The 24919-nt window shown below is 35.9% G+C and overlaps 4 protein-coding genes across 10 annotated transcripts; 2 read left to right on the forward strand and 2 right to left on the reverse strand.

The window, feature by feature from the left end:
- Positions 1–4594: 4594 nt before the first annotated feature.
- Positions 4595–11088, forward strand: LOC121741379 (pumilio homolog 1-like). Its single transcript, XM_042134102.1, has 10 exons — positions 4595–4915; positions 5177–5835; positions 6828–8329; positions 8421–8562; positions 8665–8772; positions 8990–9202; positions 9291–9401; positions 9796–9990; positions 10271–10445; positions 10648–11088. The coding sequence occupies exons 2-10, from the start codon at positions 5212–5214 to the stop codon at positions 10695–10697; spliced, it is 3120 nt and encodes a 1039-aa protein (XP_041990036.1). The 5' UTR covers positions 4595–4915; positions 5177–5211; the 3' UTR covers positions 10698–11088.
- Positions 11089–13592: 2504 nt separating this feature from the next.
- Positions 13593–19711, forward strand: LOC121741233 (pumilio homolog 2-like). 4 transcript variants are annotated; one of them, XM_042133942.1, is made up of 11 exons: positions 13593–14252; positions 14418–15085; positions 16079–16739; positions 16824–17601; positions 17684–17825; positions 17938–18045; positions 18163–18375; positions 18468–18578; positions 18690–18884; positions 19047–19221; positions 19311–19711. In XM_042133942.1, exons 2-11 carry the CDS (start codon positions 14435–14437, stop codon positions 19343–19345), a joined length of 3069 nt encoding a protein of 1022 aa, XP_041989876.1. In that variant the 5' UTR covers positions 13593–14252; positions 14418–14434; the 3' UTR covers positions 19346–19711. The 4 variants fall into 4 exon arrangements, with proteins under 4 accessions (XP_041989876.1, XP_041989877.1, XP_041989875.1 ...); XM_042133943.1 differs by having other exon boundaries at positions 16079–16682; XM_042133941.1 differs by having other exon boundaries at positions 13593–14278; positions 16079–17601.
- A 101-nt stretch (positions 19712–19812) lies between these two features.
- On the reverse strand, positions 19813–20673 carry LOC121741234. Its single transcript, XM_042133945.1, has 2 exons — positions 20213–20673; positions 19813–20113 (listed from the first exon to the last, which is right to left on the reverse strand). Exons 1-2 carry the CDS (start codon positions 20549–20551, stop codon positions 19928–19930), a joined length of 525 nt encoding a protein of 174 aa, XP_041989879.1. The 5' UTR covers positions 20552–20673; the 3' UTR covers positions 19813–19927.
- A 513-nt stretch (positions 20674–21186) lies between these two features.
- LOC121811095 lies at positions 21187–24385 on the reverse strand. Of its 4 annotated transcripts, XM_042211890.1 has the most exons (14): positions 24170–24380; positions 23957–24085; positions 23802–23858; positions 23619–23723; positions 23223–23303; positions 23022–23140; positions 22822–22923; positions 22525–22641; positions 22301–22369; positions 22109–22175; positions 21925–21978; positions 21749–21838; positions 21479–21550; positions 21187–21394 (listed from the first exon to the last, which is right to left on the reverse strand). In XM_042211890.1, the coding sequence occupies exons 2-14, from the start codon at positions 24083–24085 to the stop codon at positions 21299–21301; spliced, it is 1158 nt and encodes a 385-aa protein (XP_042067824.1). In that variant the 5' UTR covers positions 24170–24380; the 3' UTR covers positions 21187–21298. The 4 variants fall into 4 exon arrangements, 3 of the variants coding, with proteins under 3 accessions (XP_042067824.1, XP_042067823.1, XP_042067826.1); XM_042211889.1 differs by having other exon boundaries at positions 23957–24381; XM_042211892.1 differs by lacking the exon at positions 24170–24380 and having other exon boundaries at positions 23619–23719; positions 23802–24085.
- Between the last annotated feature and the right edge of the window lie 534 nt (positions 24386–24919).

A 24919-nucleotide genomic window follows, 5' to 3' on the forward strand; every position in this document is an offset into this window, starting at 1 on the left:
TGATTTTTTAAGCAGTTTAATAATATTAAACTAGTGGATTAAAAACATAAATAAAACCACTTTTAAAATATAAATTGCAAAAGCATGAATTCGCTAGAAGACAAGTGATAATTTGTTGAGAAATTGTATGGATACTATTGTATTGGTAGTGTACGGGTTGGTTATTACAAGTCTTTTTTTTTATCATTATTATGAAAGTATCTTATTGTCGTTAAATATATCTCCGAAATTATAGAGTCTTCTTACATTTCCCTTGCCCATCTTGTATTTGTTATGTTTGGTAGAAATAACTTGTAACTTAGTGGTAGAAAAGGCTATTTGCATAGTTTTGACCAAGGTTCAAAACTTAAAAAAGTTTATAGGATTTAAAAATTTGATAGATTTTATTGAATTAAAATTTAAAGTTTTTATAATTATTTTGTACATTTAAATGAATTTTGTATTTCAATTAATTACTTTCAATTTATATAAAATAACAAAAAAAATATCGAACTAGTATATAATTTTTAAGGGAAGTTTCAAAAATCTTGCCTCTTATTAGAGATAAACTTAAAGGAAAATTTTTGTTATCAGCACCATGGATGGTGTAATGGAAAAAAAACATTATTATAACTGTTATAAGTCAACGCTAATATTAAATGACATTGTCCTGAAATAAAGTATGAGGTCATATTCATTAAATTAATAATAACTATATAACTAATCTATATAAATATAAAAGAGGAATTTAGAGAAAATAACAATAATGCCATTATATATATTTTTTTCATAAAATTAGAAAATTGAAAAGGATTTTATTTATTTTTGTAATAATTAGGGGAAGTGGAAGTAAAATGACATTTTTCTTTTTGGCTACTATTGACATTGTGTTATAGTGTATATTGTTCTATGTAAGATAATGATATCTATTTGAAGTTAAAAAAAACAGTATCAAAGTTTAATATAGTAAAAAGATTATGCAAACTTCAAATATAGAGGTGTACAGGTTGGAGTATAGGAGACTAATTAATTCAATTCAACAATATTTTATTTTATAGGTTGTCTTTGGCTTTTACGACACTTTAAACTTTGTTGTTTCTCATCTGTATTTGCATCTATTAGTTGAAATTATTTCTGTTCTAGCATCTTAGCATTGTGTTGCTCAATTCTTGACTCGAGACCAAGTTCATATTACTTCTGTAATAATTCATATCGTACTTAATTATACTTAATTATTTAAATGACTAATAGACTAGGTATAATTATTTTTAAATGTGTTTTAGTGTAAAACATCAAACAAACTATTACTCCTTTCGTCCCATCTAAGTTGAGACAAATCTTTTGGACACAGAAATTAAGAAATTGTATTGAAAAATAAGAGAGAGGAATAAAATAGGAAAGATAAAGAGAGAGTAGAGTAAATGGTGAAATAAAATAAGAGTGATTGGATGTTTTATTTTTTTGTTAAAAAATGAAATGACTCAACTTAGTTGGAACATCCCAAAGAATAATACGACTCAAACTTAGTTGGGACAGAGAGAGTATTATTTATAAACTAAAATTAGAAAAGATCTCTATTTATTATTAAAAAAATATTGCTGAAAAGTTTCATTATTTTATTTCGATATGATTATAAATTAATTACTATACATAAATTCAACTAAAAGTATTAAAATAGAAATGTGAATTTGACATAAGAGAAAACCTATATATCATATTGATAATATTAGTTTTTAAACTATATTTTAACATAGAGAAAATATTATTTTTAGCTCCTAGACATTACAATAATTGTTAGATTTAGTGTGCACATTGTGCATAGGGGAAGACTTGCAATATAAATAAATAAATCATACTATATCCAGATATATTATCATATTCTAAAAAAAAACATCAGTTGCTTGCGCCTTAGCCCCGTGACGTTCTTCGTACTCAACCACGAATCTTCTAATTTGTTCCCGAACTCATATAATGACCTTTGGATGGACAAAACTTGTTAGAATCGAAAGGATTGGACTAGAAAAAAAAAGAGAACTTCAGTTGTGCGAAAAAACTAGTTTTTACGAAATTTCTTAGTGAAATCAGGTAAAAAAATCTTCTTTCTAGTCTCCTTTTATATATAGAGTTATAACTGGTCATATTAGAGATTCGTGGAGGTTGTACTTGGTTCAAACCTGTTTGTTTATTACTAATTAAATTGAGCCTCAATTTAATACAAGTCCAATATGTTATTATTATCAGTCACTACAGTAAAATAATATTGACTGCTCGCCTAATCCCAAATTACGCATAATCCGAATTTCACCTCTTTAATTTATTATTTTCCGTATTTAAGATATAAATATTTATTAATTAATTTAAATCTACTATTTGACTTTAATTAATTAGGAGTAATATCTTTTTCCAATAGTTGTCTAGTTTGAAACACTTATTTATTATTTTTAGGAATAAATTCCAACAGTCCAAGTTTTTGAATACCAAAGCTTTTTTCGAACACTGCGTGCGGATATTATCAAACTGAAATTACCCAACACATTATTTCGTTGCAATGCACCTCTAGACATTGATCACTACTACCTAAGATATCATTATTCTTAGAATACGAAAAATCTGCACCATTTGATAAATTAACAATGATAAAAAAATTAACAATCAACGAGACCTAGTCTTTCAATAACTAGCACAAAAGACTTATCTCAACTGTTAGATCATTCAATGTTATACCACACCAGTGTCGTTTGTTCCTTAAAGGCAACAGAAACATCCGGACTGACACTGCAACCTTTCCCGATAGGTAGTCAAAATCTATCCAGGTGTGAAATTATGTTTCTCTTCTGCAAAGCATTGCATATAACCGACTGTGTTACCTTATTGGCGAACGACACTCACAGCTAGTCTACTAAGTAGAATTATTAGACTTGTTTTGCTTTGTTATACATTTAATTGTTTAGATAAGCATCTTACAAGTGCATAAGAAAACACAATGTGATAAAATTACTTATTCTTTATAAGTGGGTTGTATAATTTAATGTATACAAGCAATTATAAGCGTGCAAACCTTTCAAAACATGCTTTTCAATATACCAAACCCTCTAATATCATTCACAGTCGCTATTTTTTTAACAGCATTGATATAATATTGACGGAATGACTTTTCCATTTTTTGGATCAAAAAAATCCTCCAGACATATACCAAACCCTCTAGTATCACTTTGATTCATTCATTTTCCTTCAAGTATGTCCTATGACAAGCAATTGTTTCCATATACCACCAAACCCTCTAGTATCACTTTGATTCATTCATTTTCCTTCAAGTATGTCCCATGACAAGCAATTGTTTCCACATACCCTGACAAATTCTCTAGGAGGAAATACAACAAAATGAATGAACCAAGTGCAGCCGAAATCATGGTTGTCTCTCTCATGAAAGAAACATAAAGTAGCTCTTATTGTCTGAAGGTATTTTTGTCCAATAAAGTTTTAAAAAGTCCAAAAGTTTTCTAGCGATATTTTTAAGGAATAGGGACCACATGCGTTATGTCCTAGTACTAAAGCCCGATTCTCTCTTTAATAAAATAAAGTTTTATCATAAAAGCCTTAATTTTTTAGAATCAACATAATTACAATATTTCATTTCGTTATGATTATGTGGACATACCAATTAAACAAAGTTCGGTGGATAAGGATTGACAAATTACATCATAATATACGATTCTCGTATAATCTTAAATAACGTGTTTGTTTAATTACTTTTTTTGTTGTCGTTTGGGTTTCTTCTAGTTTATTGTCTTTAGCCCGAGCCTTTTATATAATCTCAATAAAATGTTATTAAGATTTATCTTTCATGAATGGATAAAGATTGATTAATTAGTTCCCGTGTGTGCTGCTCGTATAATCTTAAATAACTCGTGTGTTTTATTACTTTTTGCTGTTATTGTTTATATTTTGTGTTTCTTCTATATCACCAGTTTGTCGTCTTATTGGCCTAAGCCTCTTATACGACATAAAAAAATATAACTAAGATTTATCTTTCACTCGTGGATGAGGATCGACGTATTAAATTCTGTGTGTTGCTCGTATAATATTAAATAACATGCTTCTTTTATTACATTTATTATTTATTATTATTGTTTATATTCGTATTTCTTCTACATTACCTGTTCATCGTCTTCTTAGCTTGAACCTTTTTACAGAACAATAAAAAACGCAATCTCTTATCAGTGGACGGGGTCGACGATTACATCCTGACGTTTATTGCTTGCATAATCCTAAACAACATGCTTGTTTTACTAATTTTTTGTTATTGTTTATATTTTGTGTTTCTTCGGTGTTACTAGTTCACCTTCTTTTTAACTTAAGCTTCTTAAACGACATCGGAAAATGTAAATAAAATTTATCTTTCACGATGGGTAAAGATCGACAAATTATATTTCAACGTCGGTTGCTCGCATAATCTTAATTATATGCTTGTTTTATCACTATTTCATTGCTGTTTATATATTGTATTTCTCCTATCTTACTAAATCACCATTTACCCATTTATACAACATCAAACCAATGTAACTAGGATTTAGTACATTTTTAGAGGTGAAGAGGCATTTTGCCACATATAGAAATTGAGAAGGTCAGGAAAAAAGAATTTATTAGGCCAGTGTTGTCCGTGCTTCCTCTCTTTAGTCACAAAACCCTAAATGGGGTTCAATTCGCCGCCAGATTGATCTTCTTCCTTATTAAATAAACCTGTGATCCTCTGTCTCACTCTCAGTGTTCTTGCACAAACTCTAAACCAATACCATTTCACTCTCTCAGAGACCACCACCTTTGTTTTCCCTTGTCTTTAATCACAGTTATTGTAATATTGCACATTTATTTGAGATTCAATGAAGAACAGAGGATAAAACTCGTTTGATTTACGGTTACTCAACCTACGCTGAAAGTGAGTCTTCTTCTGTGTTTAATGGTCGAGTTATTAGGCTGATTTTTATTTATCTTCAAGAAATGAGTTTCTGTGTAACTGATAGTCAAAGTTATCACTTTTATGAGCTTGCAGCTCTTTTATTCAATTTCTGCAAACTGTTTTTTTTCTTCGATTTTATTGTTGCGATTACTTTGCGTTTTGTTCTCGATGTACTCCATTTGTTTAAGTTTCTAGTTGCTGATGTAAATTTGAGCTTTTATTTGTTTGTGTAATGAACAGTTGTTATCTGGGACTTTTGAGTTTTGTGGAGAATCATGTTGTCTGAATTGGGTAGAAGGCCGATGATTGGAAATAATGAAAATTCGTTTGGAGATGAGTATGAAAAGGAGATAGGTTTTGTGCTTCGTGAACAGCGGAGGCAAGAGGCTGATGATCTTGAGAAGGAGCTGAATTTGTATAGGAGTGGATCGGCTCCACCTACTGTGGATGGTTCACTGAGTGCAGTTGGTGGGTTGTTCAACCACAGTGGTGGTGCGGGTGGTCCGGCTTTTACTGATTTCACGGAAAACAGTGGCAATGAGTTCATGTCTGAGGAGGAGCTTAGGTCTGATCCTGCTTATTTGTCTTATTATTACTCGAATGTCAATTTGAACCCGAGGCTGCCACCACCTCTGATCTCGAGGGAGGATTGGCGATTTTCTCAGAGGTTTCAAGGGGGGAGTTCTGCAATTGGTGATAGGAGGAAGGTCAATAGGGATGATAGTGGCAATGGTGGGAGATCCATGTTTCCGTCGTCGCATAATTTGAACTCCAACAAGCAGGAGGCTGAGGGAATGGACAGAATGCAGGGTCATGTGGAGTGGGGCAGTGATGGACTGATTGGATTGCCTGGATTAGGATTGGGTAGCAAACAAAAGAGTCTTGTAGAGATATTTAAGGTTAGTATACTACTATACACCTCTTTCTGGTCATGCAGTCTTTTTTTAACTTGGACATTTCTTTTTTCTTGATACGTGGCTTCAGTATTTTCCAGCTATCCCATGTTATGGTTGTAGATTTTTAAATTTTGTAATGATTCAATTATATGTACTTGCTTGTCCTTCACTCTAATTCATTTTCATTCCCTCACTTTCTTTTTAAAATCAACTTTCTCACATTTACGAAAATTTGATCTATCTTGGTATTCATTGCAGGACTCTTATCAAATTTCATATGGCTCTTTGCTGGACATATCTTATCTGTGCAAATGAAACTAATATTTGAAAAACTATGTACTCATTTCGTGTCCTACTTGTGATTTGTGAATTTGTATAATTTCTTTCTTTCTCAATACGTTGTAACTAGCTGACCACTTTGTTCATATGGATCATCCTTTCTAAACTGTTGAAATCATACTTTAGTAGTAGTTGGTGATGCAGAAGTCAGTGATGCTAGCACAACTTGGTATGCTTAACCTAGATTCATACCATTATGATAGGAATGTATGTCTACAGTATGCTTGCAGTTTGAGTTATTCTCTCTATCCTTTTTTTTCTCCTTTTTGTCCCAACTCAATGTTAAGATAATGGTCTTTTCTTTAGCTTTCTTATAAACATGTTCGTTCTGTTATTGCCACCAGTTTTCTAGGCTTCTCTTGTTATTTTATCTTGAGGATTAAATTTGGGAATTTCTGTCTTTTTTCTGCTGAAGTCGCATGCATCTCAAACTATCATGATGTTTTGCATTGGGCTTCATACTTTTTCACAACTGCTATTGTTCTATTCTGATTGCTTCTCTAAATGCTTCTTTGCAGTTTCCCATATAGAGTTTGTTTGGGTACTAATTTACATTGGTATTCTAAACTTTTGAATATGTTTTTATGGTAAAAATGTAAAGCAGTGTGGATTAGCAGCTCTAATGTCTACCTCATTTGTTCTTTCTGTCTATGCAGGATGACTTTAACCGTGCTACTCCGGATTCTACACACCCTTCAAGACCGGCCAGCAGAAATGCCTTTGATGAGAATGCCAATGCTTTGAGCTCAGCAGAAGCCGAGCTGGCTCATCTGTATGGAGATTTCACATCCTCAGACACATTACTCTCAGCTTCAAATACGCACAGTTCCACAGGTGCTCAGCATGGTGGAGGACCTACTTCATATTCTTATGCTGCTGCTTTGGGTGCATCCTTGTCAAGAAGCTCAACACCGGATCCTCAACGAATTGCAAGAGCTCCCAGCCCTTGCCCAACTCCTATTGGTGGAGGCAGGGCCGGAAATTCTGAAAAAAGAAGCATTAATAATGCCAGCTCCTTTGGTGGGGTATCTTCTCACTCAAAGGATACTGCTGATCTGGTTGCTGCCTTATCAGGAGTAAACCTCTCGAATGGCGTTATGGATGAGGAGCATCATTTGTCCCCTCATAATGAGCCTAATGCAGATGGTCACAATAACTATCTTTTTAATGCGCAGGGAGGCCAAAATAATGTTAGACAACATATGTATAAGAAAAAACACGAACTTGGGCAGTCAAATATGTCTTCTGCTCCTCAACCAGCAAATATAAGCACCTCTGACTCTGTTTTAAACAATGGTTATGTATCACATGTCAGTAATAATGCTTATATTCGGGCTGAGCTTCAGAAGAATGGTGTTCCTTCGAATCACTCATTCAGGAAAGGATCTTCTAATGCTGCAGTGAGTGGTGGAGGTGGCTTACTTCATCAGTTTTTGGATAGTCCCAATTCATCCTTTTCAAATTATGGAAGTGGCTACCCTATGAGTCCAATATCTGGTCAACTTGGGAGCCCCAATTTGCCTCCACTGTTTGAGAATGCTGCTGCATCTGCTCTGGCTGCATCTGGAATGGACTCCAGAATGTTGGGAGGATCTAATAATATTCCCGAGTTGAATCTGGGAAGAATAGGCAGCCAGATGACTGGGAGTATGCAGCAGGCACCTTTTGTCGACCCTTTGTATCTCCAGTACTTGAGGACTGCTGAATTCTCTGCAGCACAAGTTGCAGCTCTTAATGATCAACCTGTCAATAGGAACTACTTGGGTGAGTCATATTTTGACCTGCTTCAGAAGGCCTATCTTGGAAATTTGTTGCCTGGTCAGAATTCAGAGTATGGTGTTCCCCTGGGTGGAAAAACTGGTGTGTCTAGTCCTCATGGTTACTACGGGAATCCTGCTTTTGGGCTTGGAATGTCATATCCTGGAAGTCCCTTGGGTAGCCCAGCTATTTCCAATTCAGTTGGAGGACCTGGTAGCCCTATTAGGCATGGTGACTTCAATATGAGATACCCTGGTGGGCTGAGAAATGCAGCTGGGAGTACCATTGGACCCTGGCACTTGGATCCTAGCTTCAGCTCTTCTTTGCTGGAAGAGTTCAAGAGCAATAAAGCCAGATGCTTTGAGCTTTCAGAGATCACTGGTCATGTTGTTGAGTTCAGGTATATATATACATATATGTATAAACATAGTTGTGATGAAAATTTAATCGAGGAAAGTGATATCTGACTCCTTTTTCAACTTAACATCCAGCGCTGATCAATATGGAAGCCGATTCATTCAACAAAAGCTTGAAACTGCTACAACAGAAGAGAAGTGCATGGTTTTCGATGAAATTTTTCCTCGAGCTCTGACATTAATTACTGATGTGTTTGGTAATTATGTAGTACAAAAGGTACCAAACATACTTGTCCTGTCCTTTGGTTGACCTGTTTTTTCTTAATTTGATCTTCTAGAGCTTTTTAGTTCTTTAGGAGCTGATAATTTCTCTTGCCAGTTTTTTGAACATGGCCTGCCATCTCAAAGGAGAGAATTAGCTGGTAAGCTTTTTGGACATGTACTGAACCTAAGCCTCCAGATGTATGGTTGCCGAGTAATACAGAAGGTAGCATTTATCGTTTTATGAACTAACCATAATTATGCATCTGAAATCCTATTGGATAAATTTCTCGCCTGTCAGCTGTAGAAAATATAAATCCCCATTTGGGACATAAAAGTGCTAATTGCTCTTAAAGATGTTACTTTTAGTTGAATTGGAGATACTTATTCTTCCAAGACTATACTATTTTTTGTTGTTGATGAAGTGGGAAATGCTTATACAGGCAATAGAAGTTATTGATGTTGATCAAAAAATCAAAATGGTGGAAGAGCTGGATGGGCATGTAATGCGATGTGTTCGTGATCAAAATGGAAATCATGTTATTCAGAAGTGCATTGAGTGCGTCCCTGAGGAGCACATTCAGTTTGTTGTGTCAACATTTTTTGACCAAGTTGTGACTCTCTCTACTCATCCATATGGCTGTCGTGTAATCCAGGTTAGGGAAAAGTTTAATATCTCTGTCCCTTTGACCATGATTATGCTGTTGTATTACTTTACATTGTGAGGTGCTTTTGTATCTGCAGAGAGTTCTCGAGCACTGTAAGGATGAAAGCACCCAGATGAAAGTGATGGAAGAGATTATGGGGTCCGTAAGCATGCTGGCACAGGATCAGTATGGGAATTATGTTGTTCAGGTTTGTAATTTTGCTTCATTGAGTCATATGTACTTGTTGCCTTGTGTATGCTGGAGATGCTGTCTAGGTACTATGTGGATGCAAGAAAGTTCGAAATGCATGCTTGAAAATTGAAGTTTCGATTTAATGTTTTGCCTGTAGAACTCCACCTTTAGCTTTGCACACCTGGATCTCATCTTCATTCTGCTTTGAAGCCCCTCTCTATTATCTTCGACCACTTTTGCAACCTAACTTATGCATTTATCAGTAAATGCATAATCTACCCTTTTCTCTCTGCTTCCTTAAAAGTGCATAGTTAAAGTCACATGGATAAGTAATTTGAATTTTGAAACACAAACATTACATCGATGGCGAAAGAACTTTTCACTCGATATTTTTCATGTTGATATTGTAGCATGTACTGGAGCATGGGAAGCCACATGAGCGAACAACTATAATTCAGGAATTAGCTGGAAAGATAGTTGAGATGAGCCAGCAGAAATTTGCATCAAATGTTGTCGAGAAATGCTTGACTTTTGGTGACCCAAGTGAACGCCAGTTTCTGGTGACTGAGATGCTTGGCACTACTGATGAAAATGAACCCCTTCAGGTTTGTCAGTCTCTGATAACGGCGCTGTACAACTTTAATTTAATATTTACCTATTTGCCTTTAGCAATCACAGTAATATTAAGGGTTTCATATTTGTTTGGTGCTACTTCTGTAATGCAAATAAGATTCATATAGCTTTTGTGTTCAAGTTTTATCTTTTCAACTATGGTTCGGCAATGATGGTTTCAATGATGATAAATGTGTGGCTTAAATGATACATCTAATTTTGTACTTTTATACTATCAATTTGGCCAAGTCTTCTAATATCTCTCTCCCACAGGCTATGATGAAAGATCAGTTTGCAAACTATGTCGTACAGAAAGTGCTCGAGACATGTAGCGATCAGGAGCGTGAACTGATCATGTGTAGAATTAAGGTCCATCTGAATGCACTGAAGAAGTACACCTATGGGAAGCATATAGTAGCTCGTGTAGAGAAACTTGTTGCTGCTGGGGGTATGCATCCTAACTTTGAAATTATTCTCCTTATTAAACATTTGTGTCTCAGCTTGCTCACTCACTCAATTCCCCCAAAAACATTTAACTAGTTGGTCACTTCTGTTTGAACATCAGAAAAGTATTACTCTCTTTGTTTTATGGTCGTCTTTTCATAAATTGGTAATGTGATACATTCCGTGTGTTTTATCTTGATTGGCAGAGAGGAGAATAGCTGCTGCTGCCGCTGCTCACACCCAAAAGGCTGCGTAGACTTGCTGTAGGAAAGAAGTTGTACAGCTAACTCAGCCTAGTTTGGCTGTTCGTGGTTTCTTCTCAAACTCTATGCTCATACACACCTTTCGGGTATGAGCTTAATTGCAAATAAAAAAAGTTACCTTTACTGGAAAATATGTACATTGTGTAGTGCTAAGTTCGAAGGTAGAGTGTAGTTTAGCTGAGAGGCGCAGGTGGATCGCGTTGCGTTGCCCGTCCATGAGGTGATGATAAAAATGACTATACAAATGCTGAGGTTGTAATATAGAGGTAAATTTCCAAATGTTAAGCCATGACTGTACATTTGATGAGCTGGTTTTCTGCTTTATGTATGAACTATGAACACTTTTACTTTAAGAAAAATGCTTACAAGTAGCGCTTTTTGTAATTTTTTCTCGAATCAATCCCGCTTTCTTTATGTTGCTGTCATCTTTCAAATACGTATATATTTTATACATAGTCATTTACAAGTTTTACTTTAGTTTCTCTGTGAAAGATATTCACGGCTGGAGTTTTTAAAAACGTGTGTTATATTTTACCGATTTTTCAATGTGAAGTTGACAACCAACTTCATTTGTGAGTCATTTGCCTTTTAGCTTTTTCACACTTTCCCAAATGATTTTCTTAGTTCAGAAGATTTTAAGTCAGATCTGTGATATAGATTTCGGTTTTTTGCCAAATTTTGATGATTATTAGTTAAAAAAAAATAGGCCCAGTTTACAAATGAAAAAATGGTCGTTTTTGTTTTTGTATATTTATTAAATGACGTTGTACATGAAACCCAATAGGGTGTGGCCTGACAATATTTTGGTCAAAAATGCTTATATGATTTGGGCTTATTGTAGTATTATTATTTTATTATAATTATAACTAGCATGATTTGTTGGATACGGTTGTGATGCATTATTTTCGTTAGACAAAGATTAGTGCGCAAAACAAAATAAGTGGTTGGAGAAGTTCAAAAAATGTTAATTTGTACTTGGACAGAATCATGGTGCTGCATTTGTACTCAAATAGTATTATTTTTTAATTTCTATAGTTAAAGAAAAACATATTTATTCATTTTTCTTGTATTTTGTTCAATCCTAACAATTGGCGTAAGATCACCTAAAGGGTGTCAATTATCTGGATGCATGCATATTTTTCATGATTAATTGAATTTCTTAGAAATTAATTCATTCAAAATTATAATTTATTAATATTCAATTATTTTATAAAAAAAATAAACTTGATTTCTTTTAAAATAATATAATTGGGTACAACAATGCACCCAAGAGTACCTGTTGACCTATTGTAGTTCTGCTTGTTTGTCCAATATATTTTGATATGTTGGACCATTTTACGCTAGACATTCCATTTATTTATTTGTTTACAAATAAAGATGTCTTTTACTATAGTTGGATATTTTATATTTTTAATTAGATCAGAGCAAGATCAGTCTTCATACACTGGTTTCATTGATTACATGTGTAATTAGCTATTCCCTATTCTATTGGGTATTCCTACAACCTACTTGGATAAAAGAATAATTGAGGTTAAAAATTGTAGGTCGTCTCTTTATGATGGATTTATGACAATAATAAGTTGATTAATTATATTATTCGGCGTCGAACTACCAGGCTTCAATAACAGTTGCAAGATTTAATTGCACAGCCACCAGAATTATTTTCTTATTTTGCTTAAGAATAGCTTATGTCACACGATATTTTTTTATGTAAATTTAATGTATTTTTTAATGTGTTGATTTATATTTATACGATTAGCGTGACATAGATACCGCATACTATTAAGAGAACTCAAGCAATAAAGATTTAATTACACTGCACATTTTGCTTCACAAATTATGTTTAATTTCACTTATATTATAGTACTACTACTTAATATAGTTGGGCTTCTGTAATTATGTTTCTAACCCACTGCTCATAAATAAATAAATTTAATTTAATTCTATGCAGTTCATATATGTTCGACATAGTGCAGCCCAATGTCGTTGATGTACTGAGAAAATAATTATTAAAATCAAGATAAATTCCTAGCAGTGGAGTTCTTTTTTCTTCTTCATTTTTTTATTGAGTGGGCCAACTATATATGGAGTACAATGTATCACAATAAACAACATCTCTTGCTTGAAATAATTTTCTATTAAATGTGGATAAAGGTTTGCGTGGCATTTCTGTTTTGTGCAGCACTTGCTAAAAATGGAATTTTGAAATATTTCAAGACACATAGATGAAACACACACAAGTGTGTGTAGATTGCTTTCACCAATGGGGTAGAGGAGAAGAGAATTAGATTGACTATTTTTTTTATGGTTACGTTAATTTTTTTTTTTGACTATTTAATTTTATATTTCATGGTTTTGTAAATGCAACTTATTAATGTGAATCAAATATTCCATTAATTATTCTTAGGTTTCGTATATGTATTATGTTTTTTTTAACTTATATTTGAAATAACTTTTTCTCATGTTTAGAGTTGAGGTGGAAATAAAGCTCATGAAAAGAAAAGTCATGCAAAGCATCCAGCCAGAACAGTTCTAAGTAGCTACCCAGGCCAGATAGCTTGTGCCATAAAACCACCCGGCCGGATGGAAACACGACATTTATAAACCGTCGAATAAAGTGGTGCTTCAATAATGTATGTAGCATATAGTTTTAATTATGTTATATAAATAAAATTCATACTATAACTTGTTACATTTATATTTGTTCGTAGTATTTCTTGATAGTATATGGTGTATAAAAAAAACGTAGATATTTTACCCCGATTAAGAAAGATAACCATGTACAGTAAATTCGAGTTTTCAAATGATGAAGAAGATTCTAAAAAGGGAACGGAGAAAAAGAAAGTTACAACAGTAAACAGTAAACCAGGAGAGAAAGAGAGGGGAGAGAGAGCTTGAATATAGGTAAGGCATTAACCACAAGCGGCAGTTTGTAATTGCCCTACAAATGCAAAGAGTGAACGTGTCGCCTGCAGATTCTTCTTCTTTTGGAAGATGAGCTAATTCTCTCTCTCCATCTGTGTATATATCCTCTACTGAGTCACAAGTTCTGTTACTTTTTGGTTGATTTCAAAATTAGGGTAATTGATTAAGCAGTAGCAGCAGTCGGTTATCCATCACCGGGTCAAATTTATCACCTAGTATTAAGGGAATTTGTTTATTGACAAAATTAAGCATATCGGCTATAGCCATAGTGAATAATATCCCCATACTACTTTTGGAAACAAAATATAAATATGGCAGCTTAATATCGGTCACTCTGTGTTTAATCACCACATCGCCTTTCTCTTTCTCTCTCTTTGCACAGTAGTAGTTGCAACAAAACCCTAAAAGCCTTCTTTGCGAGAACGATTCGCCGCCATATTCATACTTTATTAACTTATTACCTTCTCTTCTTCTTGTTCATTTTCTTCAAACTTGTTTGAATAAACATGACCCTTTGCCCAACACCTAAATTTATTGTAGTTCATCTATTATTATGAGATGAGTGCTTTTCCTTTATATTTGATCGTGACGTCTCTATTCATCTTCAAGAACTGAGTCATAAGGTTGGTTTTTATGAGCTCAAAGCTTTGTAAGTATTTTCCAATTTGCTCATGTTTTTATGTATTAGTCAAGTTCCATTATTGGTAAAACTCTAGGGTTTCGAGGGTCTGTATCTGTTGCTTTGCAATTGGATTAACTTTAGCCTTGTTTCTTCTTGTAATGAACAGTGAATTTGTGAATAAACATGTTACCCGAAATGGGTAGGAGACCGATTGTTGGAAATAGTGAAAGTTCATATCCGGATGAGTTTGAGCAGGATATAGGGATGTTGCTCCGTGAACAGAGGAGGCAAGAGGCTGATGATCTTGAAAAGGAGCTTAATTTGTATAGAAGTGGATCAGCTCCACCGACAGTGGAGGGTTCACTAAGTGCAGTTGGTGGGTTGTTCAACCATGGGGCCAGTGGTGGTGCTGCCGAAAGTGGAGCTGATGTTAGTGCAGCAATTTCTGAGTTTGCAAGAAATAAGAATGGTAACGGGTTCATGTCCGAGGAGGATCTTAGGTCTGATCCTGCGTATTTATCTTACTATTACTCGAATGTTAATTTGAACCCGCGGCTTCCGCCTCCTCTGTTGTCAAGAGAGGATTGGAGGTTTGCTCAGAGGCTGCAAGGAGGGAGTTCTGCTATTGGGGATAAGAGGAAGGTGAACAGGAGTGACAGTGGCAATGGTGGGAGATCCCTCTTTTCGATGCCCCCTGGTTTTAATCCGAAGAAGCAAGAAAGTGAGAATGGGGACAAACTGCAGGGTTCTGTAGAGTGGGGTGGTGATGGACTTATTGGTTTGCCTGGATTAGGACTAGGTAGCAAGCAGAAGAGCCTTGCAGAGATTTTTCAGGTTAGCGATTTTCATTATACCTTTATTTGTATGTTCCTTTTCTTCTCATTATATTTGTATCTGAGATTTGTTGTCACGCTTGCAGTTATTGTTGCATCAGAGTGTTGTAGTTCTATGCTCAGTTGTAGAGAATTTCATTGAATATGCTCCTTTTTCATTTTATCTCACGGGTTCATTTCACATTTCTTTAGACTTGATGCTTCCTCTATTCAAAGAATTTAGTGTGCACAGTTTTGTTTCTAGATACATTCTTTGTATTGAAGACTATTCAGCAGTTCCCCTGACATAACAGCTTTAGCATTAATGTACCCAAGAAAACTTTTTATTTGTTCCTGCTTGTGCCCCTATCACTGGATTCCTTTTCTGATTAAACTATTGCAAGCAAAACATCATGAAATTGTACCATGAGCTCTAGAATTTGGCATGCTTGCTTACTATATGTATGCTTCCTTGTAACTTGTAATAAATTTGGTTTTTATCCATGAGGATTTCTGGCACTGCCCCAAGATGCTTGCACTTTGAAAATGTAGATTTATCATCTTTTGACTCTGAGTACTCATGAACCCATCGCTTAACTAGACAATGTGTGTATGGTTTCGTATAGCCACATGCTTTCTCTTTTATCCTGATGTGTTTGGTGGTCATGAACCCACATGCTTTCTGCATTTAAGGTCATGTTTGGATTTCCATTTTCATCTTGAATCAATATATGCAGCCATTATCATATGCTAGTCTTCTTGCTTTATTATGCTTCTTTAAGAAGCTTTCTACTTGGCAAGAAGAGTGTTTCATATTTGATCTTCTAAGCTCCCCTCCTCAGTTTCAAATATAAATGCTTTGTATTTTAAAACATCCCTTGGGAGTCATTTATGTGCTGTATCTGTCAATGAGTGGAGGGCCAGTGGGTACTTGCTACCAACTTCAATCAGAACACATTAAATCCTGCATTATCCAGCTCTTTTGATATAGTCTAAATTCTTAATATCTATGCAGGATGACATGAACCGTGCTACTCCTGTTCCCGGACACCCTTCTCGCCCAGCTAGCAGAAATGCTTTTGATGAAAATTCTAGTGCTATGGCTTCCACAGAGGCTGAGTTAGCTCATCTGTGTCGGGAATTGTCTTCATCTGATCTAGTACACTCAACTTCATATACTCCGACCTCATCTGCTCCTCATCACACAGGAACAGCTGCGTCATTCTCTTATGCTGCTGTCTTGGGTGCATCCTTGTCAAGAAGCTCAACTCCTGATCCTCAACGCATCGCAAGAGCACCAAGTCCTTGCCCAACTCCCATTGGTGGAGGCAGGGGGGGAAATTCAGAGAAAAGAAACATAAATAGTCCTAACTCTTTCAATGGTGTAGCTTCCCATTCCAATGAACCTGCTGATCTTGCGGTTGCTTTGTCAGTCTTGAACCTTTCAAATGGCATCGTGGATGAGGAGAATCATTCATCCTCCCAGATTGAGTCGGATGCTGATGACCACAATAATTATTCTTTTAATCCTCAGGGAGGCCAGAATAACACTAGGCAACAATCTTATAAGAAGAAACATGAATCTGGGCCATATAATATGTCTGCTGTTCCCCAGGCAGGTAAAATAATGCCTTCTGATTCTGGTATGGGAAATGGAGGTGGATCAGATTTAAGTGGTAATCATTCTTTTCAATCTGAGCTGCACAGATATGTTGTCCTTTCTAATAATTCATACCTGCAAGTTTCTCCTAATGCTGCAGCTAATGGTGGAGGTGGTGGATTTTCTCAGTATCAGCATCTGGATAGTCCTAACTCATCATTTTCAAATTATGGATTAAGCGGGTACCCTATGAGTCCAATATCAGGTCAACTTGGTGGGTCTAATTTGCCGCCATTGTTTGAAAACGCTGCTGTTGCATCAGCTATGGCTGTACCTGGGATGGGCTCTAGGATGTTGGGGGGATCAAATATGGGTGCTGCTGCTGAGCATAGCCTTGGAAGATTAGGAAATCAGGTTCTGAGTAGCGCCCTGCAGGCACCTTATGTCGACCCTTTATATCAGCAGTATTTGAGAACCGCTGAATATGCTGCACAAGTAACCGCTCTCAATGATCCTTCTTTCGATAGGAACTATATGGGTAACTCATACATGGACCTGCTCCAGAAAGCCTATCTTGCGAATATGATATCTCCTCAGAAATCTCAATATGGTGCTCCATTGGGTGGTAAAACAGGTGTATCTCGCCCTCATGGTTACTATGGGAATCCTGCTTTTGGGCTCGGAGTGTCATATCCTGGAAGTCCCCTGGCTAGTTCAGTAATTCCTAATTCTGGAGGCCCTGGTAGCCCTCTAAGGCATGGAGACTTCAATGTCAGATACCCTGGTGGGTTAAGAAATGTTTCCGGGAGCATAATTGGACCCTGGTCCTTGGATAACATGGATAGTACTTTTGCTTCTTCACTGCTGGAAGAGTTCAAGAGCAATAAAGCAAAGTGCTTTGAACTTTCAGAGATTGTCGGTCATGTTGTTGAATTCAGGTATACCCTTTTTAAAATTAATTTTCTTTTTCATTTGTGAGTCTCTTGATTTTTGACTTTTAATGTCTACATCTTTTGCCAGTGCTGATCAATATGGAAGCCGATTCATTCAACAAAAGCTTGAAACTGCAACAATAGAAGAGAAGAACATGGTTTTTGAGGAAATTTTTCCGCAAGCTCTTGCATTAATGACTGATGTGTTTGGTAATTATGTAATCCAAAAGGTACAAAGTTCTGTGACTAGTTGTAGTTGATACGGGTGGTCCTTTTTACTTCATTTTATTGTATCTTGACTTTGTTAATCCACTGGAATACTGAATTTTTATGCATTGCCAGTTCTTCGAACATGGTATGGCATCTCAACGAAGAGAGCTGGCTGACAAGCTTTTTGGTCATGTACTTAACCTAAGTCTCCAAATGTATGGTTGTAGAGTGATCCAAAAGGTAACATCAGCTTTGGATTTACATATTCAAATAATGAAATGGCTGTTTGTGTCAATCTTCTTTTCATTTGTCAAATAAAGAGATCCTTCCTATAATAATCACTGTCCGATTTTGTAGGCAATAGAAGTTGTCGATGTGGATCAAAAGATCAAAATGGTGGAGGAGCTGGATGGGCACGGCATGCGTTGTGTTCGTGATCAGAATGGGAATCATGTTATCCAGAAGTGCATCGAGTGTGTCCCCGAGGAGCATATTCAGTTTATTGTCTCGACATTCTATGATCAAGTTGTGACCCTCTCGACGCACCCTTATGGTTGCCGTGTGATACAGGTTACCAAGAACTGTTTAGATGTCTTCACGCTTGTATTTGGGATTATGTTCAAAGAGTTAGTGCATAACATTTGATGTTTCCAATTATGCAGCGAGTTTTAGAGCACTGTAAGGATGAAACTACCCAGAGCAAAGTTATGGAAGAAATTTTGGGATCTGTAAGTATGCTGGCACAAGATCAGTATGGGAACTATGTTGTCCAGGTTTGTAATTTCTTGTGATTTTTTAAGCATAGTGATGTTTCATTAGTTTATGTAGAAAAATTGTAGTACTACTATTCTTTTCACTGACTGCTTTTTATGATGATTCTATAGCATGTACTGGGGCATGGAAAGCCACACGAGCGATCAACCATCATCCAGGAATTAGCTGGGAATATTGTCCAGATGAGCCAACAGAAGTTTGCATCAAATGTTGTCGAAAAATGCTTAACATTTAGCGATCATAGTGAACGCCAACTGTTGGTGAATGAGATGCTTGGAACAACTGATGAGAATGAGCCTCTTCAGGTTTGTTGCATACCTTCTTCCCCTTGCACAATGTTCAGATAGTATTCTTCAGAAATGGAAAAATCCAGCTATGATCCTTAATACAGAATTTTGATATGCCTAGATGAGTATATGAACTAGTAGTTTCCTGAACTTGTCTTTTCTCACTCTGCCCTCAATCAGGCCATGATGAAAGACCAATTTGCAAATTACGTTGTACAGAAAGTTTTAGAAACTTGTAGTGATCAGCAGCGTGAACTGATCATGTCAAGAATAAGAGTCCACTTGAACGCATTAAAGAAATACACATATGGGAAGCACATAGTAGCCCGTGTGGAGAAACTTGTTGCTGCTGGGGGTATGTAGATTCTCAACTTCCCCCACTTCCTGATCGGCCACACCACCATATAACTAACTAACCATTGTTTTCTATTTCTTTGATGTCAGAGAGGAGAATTGCTGCTCAGACCCCAATAGCGTAGACGTGTAGTAGGAAAGAAAGAAGTTGTACAGCTAACTGAGGCTAGTTTGGGCTACCTCTCTTTCTCGTCTTTCTTTCTTAAGCTTTTGATGATGAGGTTATAAGCTGCTGATTGCAAATAAAGCTGTTACCTGTACATTGTGTAGTGCTAAGTTTATAGGTAGAGAGAGTCTGGTAAGAGCTGAGGCCCCTATTCTGCTGCTGCTGATGCTGAGGAGAAGATTCAAATTGACAATACTGATGGATGCCGAGGGTGTAATATAGTGCAAAGTGACTGTACAAAATTATGCCATTTTCGAGAGTTGAAGTTGCTTTTCTATGTAAGGCTGAGAGGATTGCTCTATGTATGGTAATTTACAGTTTTATATCTCACTTGGCCAAATACATTACATCTCCCACCCTTTATATCCATTTCCTTTTTTTCTCGACTCCTTGAGAATGTAGAGCAAATCTAGAGGAATATTGAAATAATCATAGAAAGCAGTAAATAACATTTCCCAAAAAATGCAGATATTCCTCCTTCACAAACAAAGCTGCAAATGTCATGAAATTCTCAGTGCACAACTTTAATTAGCAGTATTGCTTAATCAAGATCAAAATCATCATCATCATCTTGTTGGATCTTCTGCCCAAAACCTCTAGGTCCATCTCTAGCTCTGGCTCTAACTTTCCCTTTCTTACCACCCTTCTTCTTCCTCTCAGCTTCTTCGTTCTTATACTTCTCTCCCTCCCTCTTCTGCATGAAGTCCGTCACAGCTATGTAGATAACCTGACAAACATCCCTCCAAAATCAACCACCATCCACTTACCAAAATCACATCTTTTTAACACTCGAAGATGCATACAGTAAGAAAGAAGCTTTACTTACCCCTACGATGAAAATGGTTAAACCGATAAACGCGATGAGAAGGAGAACTGATATAATAGTCGAGACACCATCGTCGCTAGTCGAAACTATTGCTTGAGAACTCTCAGCTGGGCTTGCTTCTGCAAGCAAGAAATCATAGTTGGCGGCGGAGATTTTCCATCTTTTGGTGGTTGTAGGGGTGAATGCATCGGGTGGATTGAGATTACACCATCTTGGTGAGTGTGGAAGTGAAAGTGATGGAGAGCGGAGAGGAGAAAATGGCTCGTGGGCGGTGAACAAATAGAGAGGCCTGAGCTTGTAAACTAAGGAGAGAGAAAGAGGAGAGAGAGGTGCGGCCATTTGTGGCTGACTCTTACACTTGGGTTGGGGTAGGAGATGATTGGGTTCACACTTTCGCCCAATAGCAATCAGTTTTAGGTAAATTGCACTTTAGCTCTATGGTTTTAAATTTTTAGTTATTTTGCCCCAAGAAACAATATCGTTTGATTGATATCCATTTTTATTTTCATCCTACTTCCTAAACATATGACCATTTATAATTGGTTAAAATATTATGGAGTATGTAATTGTTCTGAGGCCTTACTACTATGAAATGATTCATTTTTATCCTTATTTAGCTGCCAAAATGATTATAATTCGATTAGTAACTTATAAACGGAGTATTAATTAAAATCGAAGACTAAGGTCCTTTTTTATTTAAAATCCATGAGTATTTTATAATTTTTGTCGTAGTAGTATTATTTGTTAGTTTCAGAGTTTGAAACATTATAAATTGTTTTTTGCTAAGATTTCATTCGCAATATGAATCGCGATTAATTTGTAGACCAAACCAACGGTATGCTCAACCGCTTGTACCTAACCGTAACACAAATATATTTTGCACCTTAAAATATCGTATCACGATTTCCTTGAATCTTTTGAGAGCAGAAAAAGGGTATAAAAAACCCGGCAAGCAGGCAGAGCAACCATTCACAAATCAGAAACAAAAATATTCTCATTTGAATGGAACGAAGTTATGTTTTGTACAAGTATTTTGGTGTGTGGTGAAACTATATTTATTAATGAATAATGATGATCAGCCGTGGCTTAAGAGGGTTGATGGAATGGATCTACCCAACACTCATCTTCTCTCACAGCATTCCCCCACCTATTTTTGAACTTGTTTAACGACGCTATTCTCACCTGCAAAACACCACCATGATTCAAAACTCGGAACTCAAAATCCCATATGTATGTATAGGTATGAAAGAGTGAAAGAACACTTACGGAAGTTCTACCATCAAATCCATCCACTGTGGTTGTCATGGAAGCTAGCCGATCAATTTCAGCATCATTCGTCTGCACGACCAAACGCATAGGAAATTAAAAGCAAAGTTGGAAAGTAAGATAGTATTTTGAGAGAATGAAGCATGCATCTTGTAATTCTGTTCTCTTGATCATTGGATTCAGCTGGTCAGAAACTTTTTAACGCATCTGTAATGTCGTATGCATTCTTTTCCTAAATATCCTTTCGAGGACAGAAGAAATGAAGACTACCTTTCCATCTCCTGAACCTCCAAGGGAAGGAATACCCGAGTGGATTAAATACTGAGAGTCGACAACACCAATATTTTCGGTTCTATTGCCCTGCCAGAAATATAAATAGAAAAAACTGCAACCTAGTTTCAACAAGAACATGAATTCCACAGTACTAACTCGATGAAATTGCAAACCTGTACACAGTACCCCAGCAAAAAATCCAAGCCCCATGCATGAACAAGGTCATTCTGTTAAACAAATATATGAGCAAGAATCATTCCAGTTGATCATAGGCCAAGGATAAGGAAAATCATCCTATGCACAAAAAACCTTAAAAGGAAGGAATTAATATTTACATGTATATGTACATTTCCAAACCTGAATCATGTGCCAAGCACAACGCCACGATTCTCTCGAGAACACAGGAGCCATCATCTCCACGAACCTGTGTTAACGTAAACATATTGTTGTTTTTTAATACAGCTAATTCGTATATAATGCATCCATGAAAAAGCTATTTACTCTAGCCAAGGCTGCCCATTTTATATATGGAGTGATGAGTTAATTTACCCCGTGCACGGAGGGTCCATACTGTTCTCAAAACACTTATATCCTGGGCCATGTAAATTAACAGCCCTCCTGTCAAAAGTAAAAATACAGAGCAACACATCAGAATAAGAATACGAATAAGAAATTTAACAGAATCATGTCATTAATAATTATAAAATTTTGTCATCAGCAATCAAGTTTTTGCTGCTCATAGAGGGTATATTCTCAAGTCCAACAGTACATACCGGTGTAATGTAGAATTCGTTTTTCTCGCTGTAAGTGTGTAATGGACCTCGGATTTGTCAGCATCAATTGCAGGCTGCGATATTTGAAGTCCCTCTTCTTTAATAATTGACAGATATCTGCCCCAAGACAAAATAAATCCATTAAATACATGTTTCGAAAATCTAATAGTAATTGCTAATAATAAAGCAAGATAGGCCTGTATATAACAAATTAACAACCATTGTCGTCTGTGGTCTATCACATCACTACAGCCAACCATGTGCACGCACTCGTATATGTATATTAGGTGGATTTACCTTCCAACATGAAAATGTTCGACACCAAGATCTTCATCCCACAGGAATATATAGTCGTATGCTGCCACAATATCAGGATGTAAGAACCGCTTGGCAAACCACCTAAGTGAAAACACAGAATTGGAAGAAAAAATCCAAATTTATGTTAGTAAATGTGCATGTCAAAACGGAACTCCAAGTGTGAAGTGAACTACTAGTACCACTTAGTTTGGTTTACAGCAGAAACATGTACAGCACTGCTACTCCATTCTAGATCTCTCCATCCATCCACATTGCCATCATAGTGAAAAAGCATGATGGCAAAATCAGTGAGCTGGAACTGAATCATACGAAACAACTGTTCATGGCTTGAGGAAAATATTTTTAAGCAGCTGAAACGAGGGTGCGTCAACCTTCATTACCTTCTTTACAATTTCATTTACATTTTTCTTTTGCTTTATCCCAACTGCAATAGCCAGTAAGTTCATTGGTGACTTCGACTTCTAATATGAGAGTAGGAGCAGAAACAAGGCCTTGATCAGATAAATGAAATGAAACACAGTTTTATCGAAACTTTACTCATTATGCAAGTTCAGAAACTACAAGAGTGTTCACATTTAGCCTACATTTGAGTAACGTGAAACAAGAAAAAGATTTGTAACAATGCATGCTATGCTGAAATCTTCAGAAATATGATCTGAATAGATGTATATGATTACCTCCTACAGCATATGTGTATGCAATTATGTATGATTATCTATTTGTTCACAGCACTATCTGAAAATCAAAGAATGAATGTAATACAAAAACATAGATACCTTCTTCTTAGGAGGGCCCCAAAGTGGCCTCATCTCCAGATCAGAAGTTCTTGTGACAATACCTCTTGGTAGTGTCTCAGTTCCATCAGGAATGCACTCTTCTTTCTAGATCAAAAAGTACAACAAATTGAGCAATAAGTAAACCCATAATCTTACAAGTTATTGTTTAAATTCCCCACAAACCTCACAAATCTTGGATTTTGTCACCTCTATTGGATGCTGACTGCATCCAAAAAAGCTCTGCACGCATAAGACATAAAAAGTTGTTTTGCCAAAAATAAAAACCTCACACATTAACTGAACAAAATCAAATCATTAAACATGAAGCCTATATCCACCTCTTTATAATCAGTAAGTAACAGAGCACTCCCTATGAAGAAAAGTGTTGAAAGAAAAATTAGTGATGGAACCCAGCTACATACAAAGGATTGCTTCCTTTTAGGTTCAACCGTTTTATGAGTTGCCATCTGAAACCATCAATGAAAAATACACATGTGAAATACAAACACACAAAAATGGAAAATAGTGACAATTACAGCATGAGTATTAACTCGAAGAGTTATGTGCGACCACGCATAATAAGGATGATAGCTTAATTTGAAGAATTGAACACAACTTGCATCATAAATATATTGGTGATAAAGGAAAAACCGGCAGAATGAATACTAGTTATAATTTGAGGGGAGGTGAATGGAGATGATACATCCATGAGAATAGAGAGATGTGTTGTGATAAATAAGTAAAGAGAAAGGTCAACGGAAGGGAGTGGTGGAGTTTTACTTGAAAATGTGGAAAGAGGAGACGCTAGTTTGAAGCAAAAAACGTTATTTGAAATAGTAGCTAACTAACTAACTACTGGTGGCGGCTAAAGTGACAAATTAAGGGCCTAATAATTTATTGCTAATTAAGTCTAGTTTGAAAAAGGAACTAATATAAATTGATTTTGTTTGATATAAATTGATTAATAAGATAAATGCCTTGCTCAGGATTTGTGCAGCAGCCAGGATGGATCATGGAACACGTCTCCACTTTCCCCTAATCTATTATTAACATCCCAACTCATCACTACTACTTTTGTCACCCCACCAGCCACCACCATACACAAAATTTATAGTAGTACTACTAATTTTTACACCTCAACATTTGTACCATTAATTCAGATTCAAATATTGTGTAATATTTAGTAGTAGTATAATTTTTATTGGCAAGTAACTGTTTTATTTATTACCCACTCAAAATTAAAGGACTTGTTGTAGCTTATACATATTACTACAATCGTATCCTTAAATATAAGCCTATAC

Source organism: Salvia splendens, chromosome 7 (genome assembly GCF_004379255.2).
Source record: "Salvia splendens isolate huo1 chromosome 7, SspV2, whole genome shotgun sequence".
In the NCBI taxonomy this organism is placed as follows: Eukaryota; Viridiplantae; Streptophyta; class Magnoliopsida; order Lamiales; family Lamiaceae; genus Salvia; species Salvia splendens.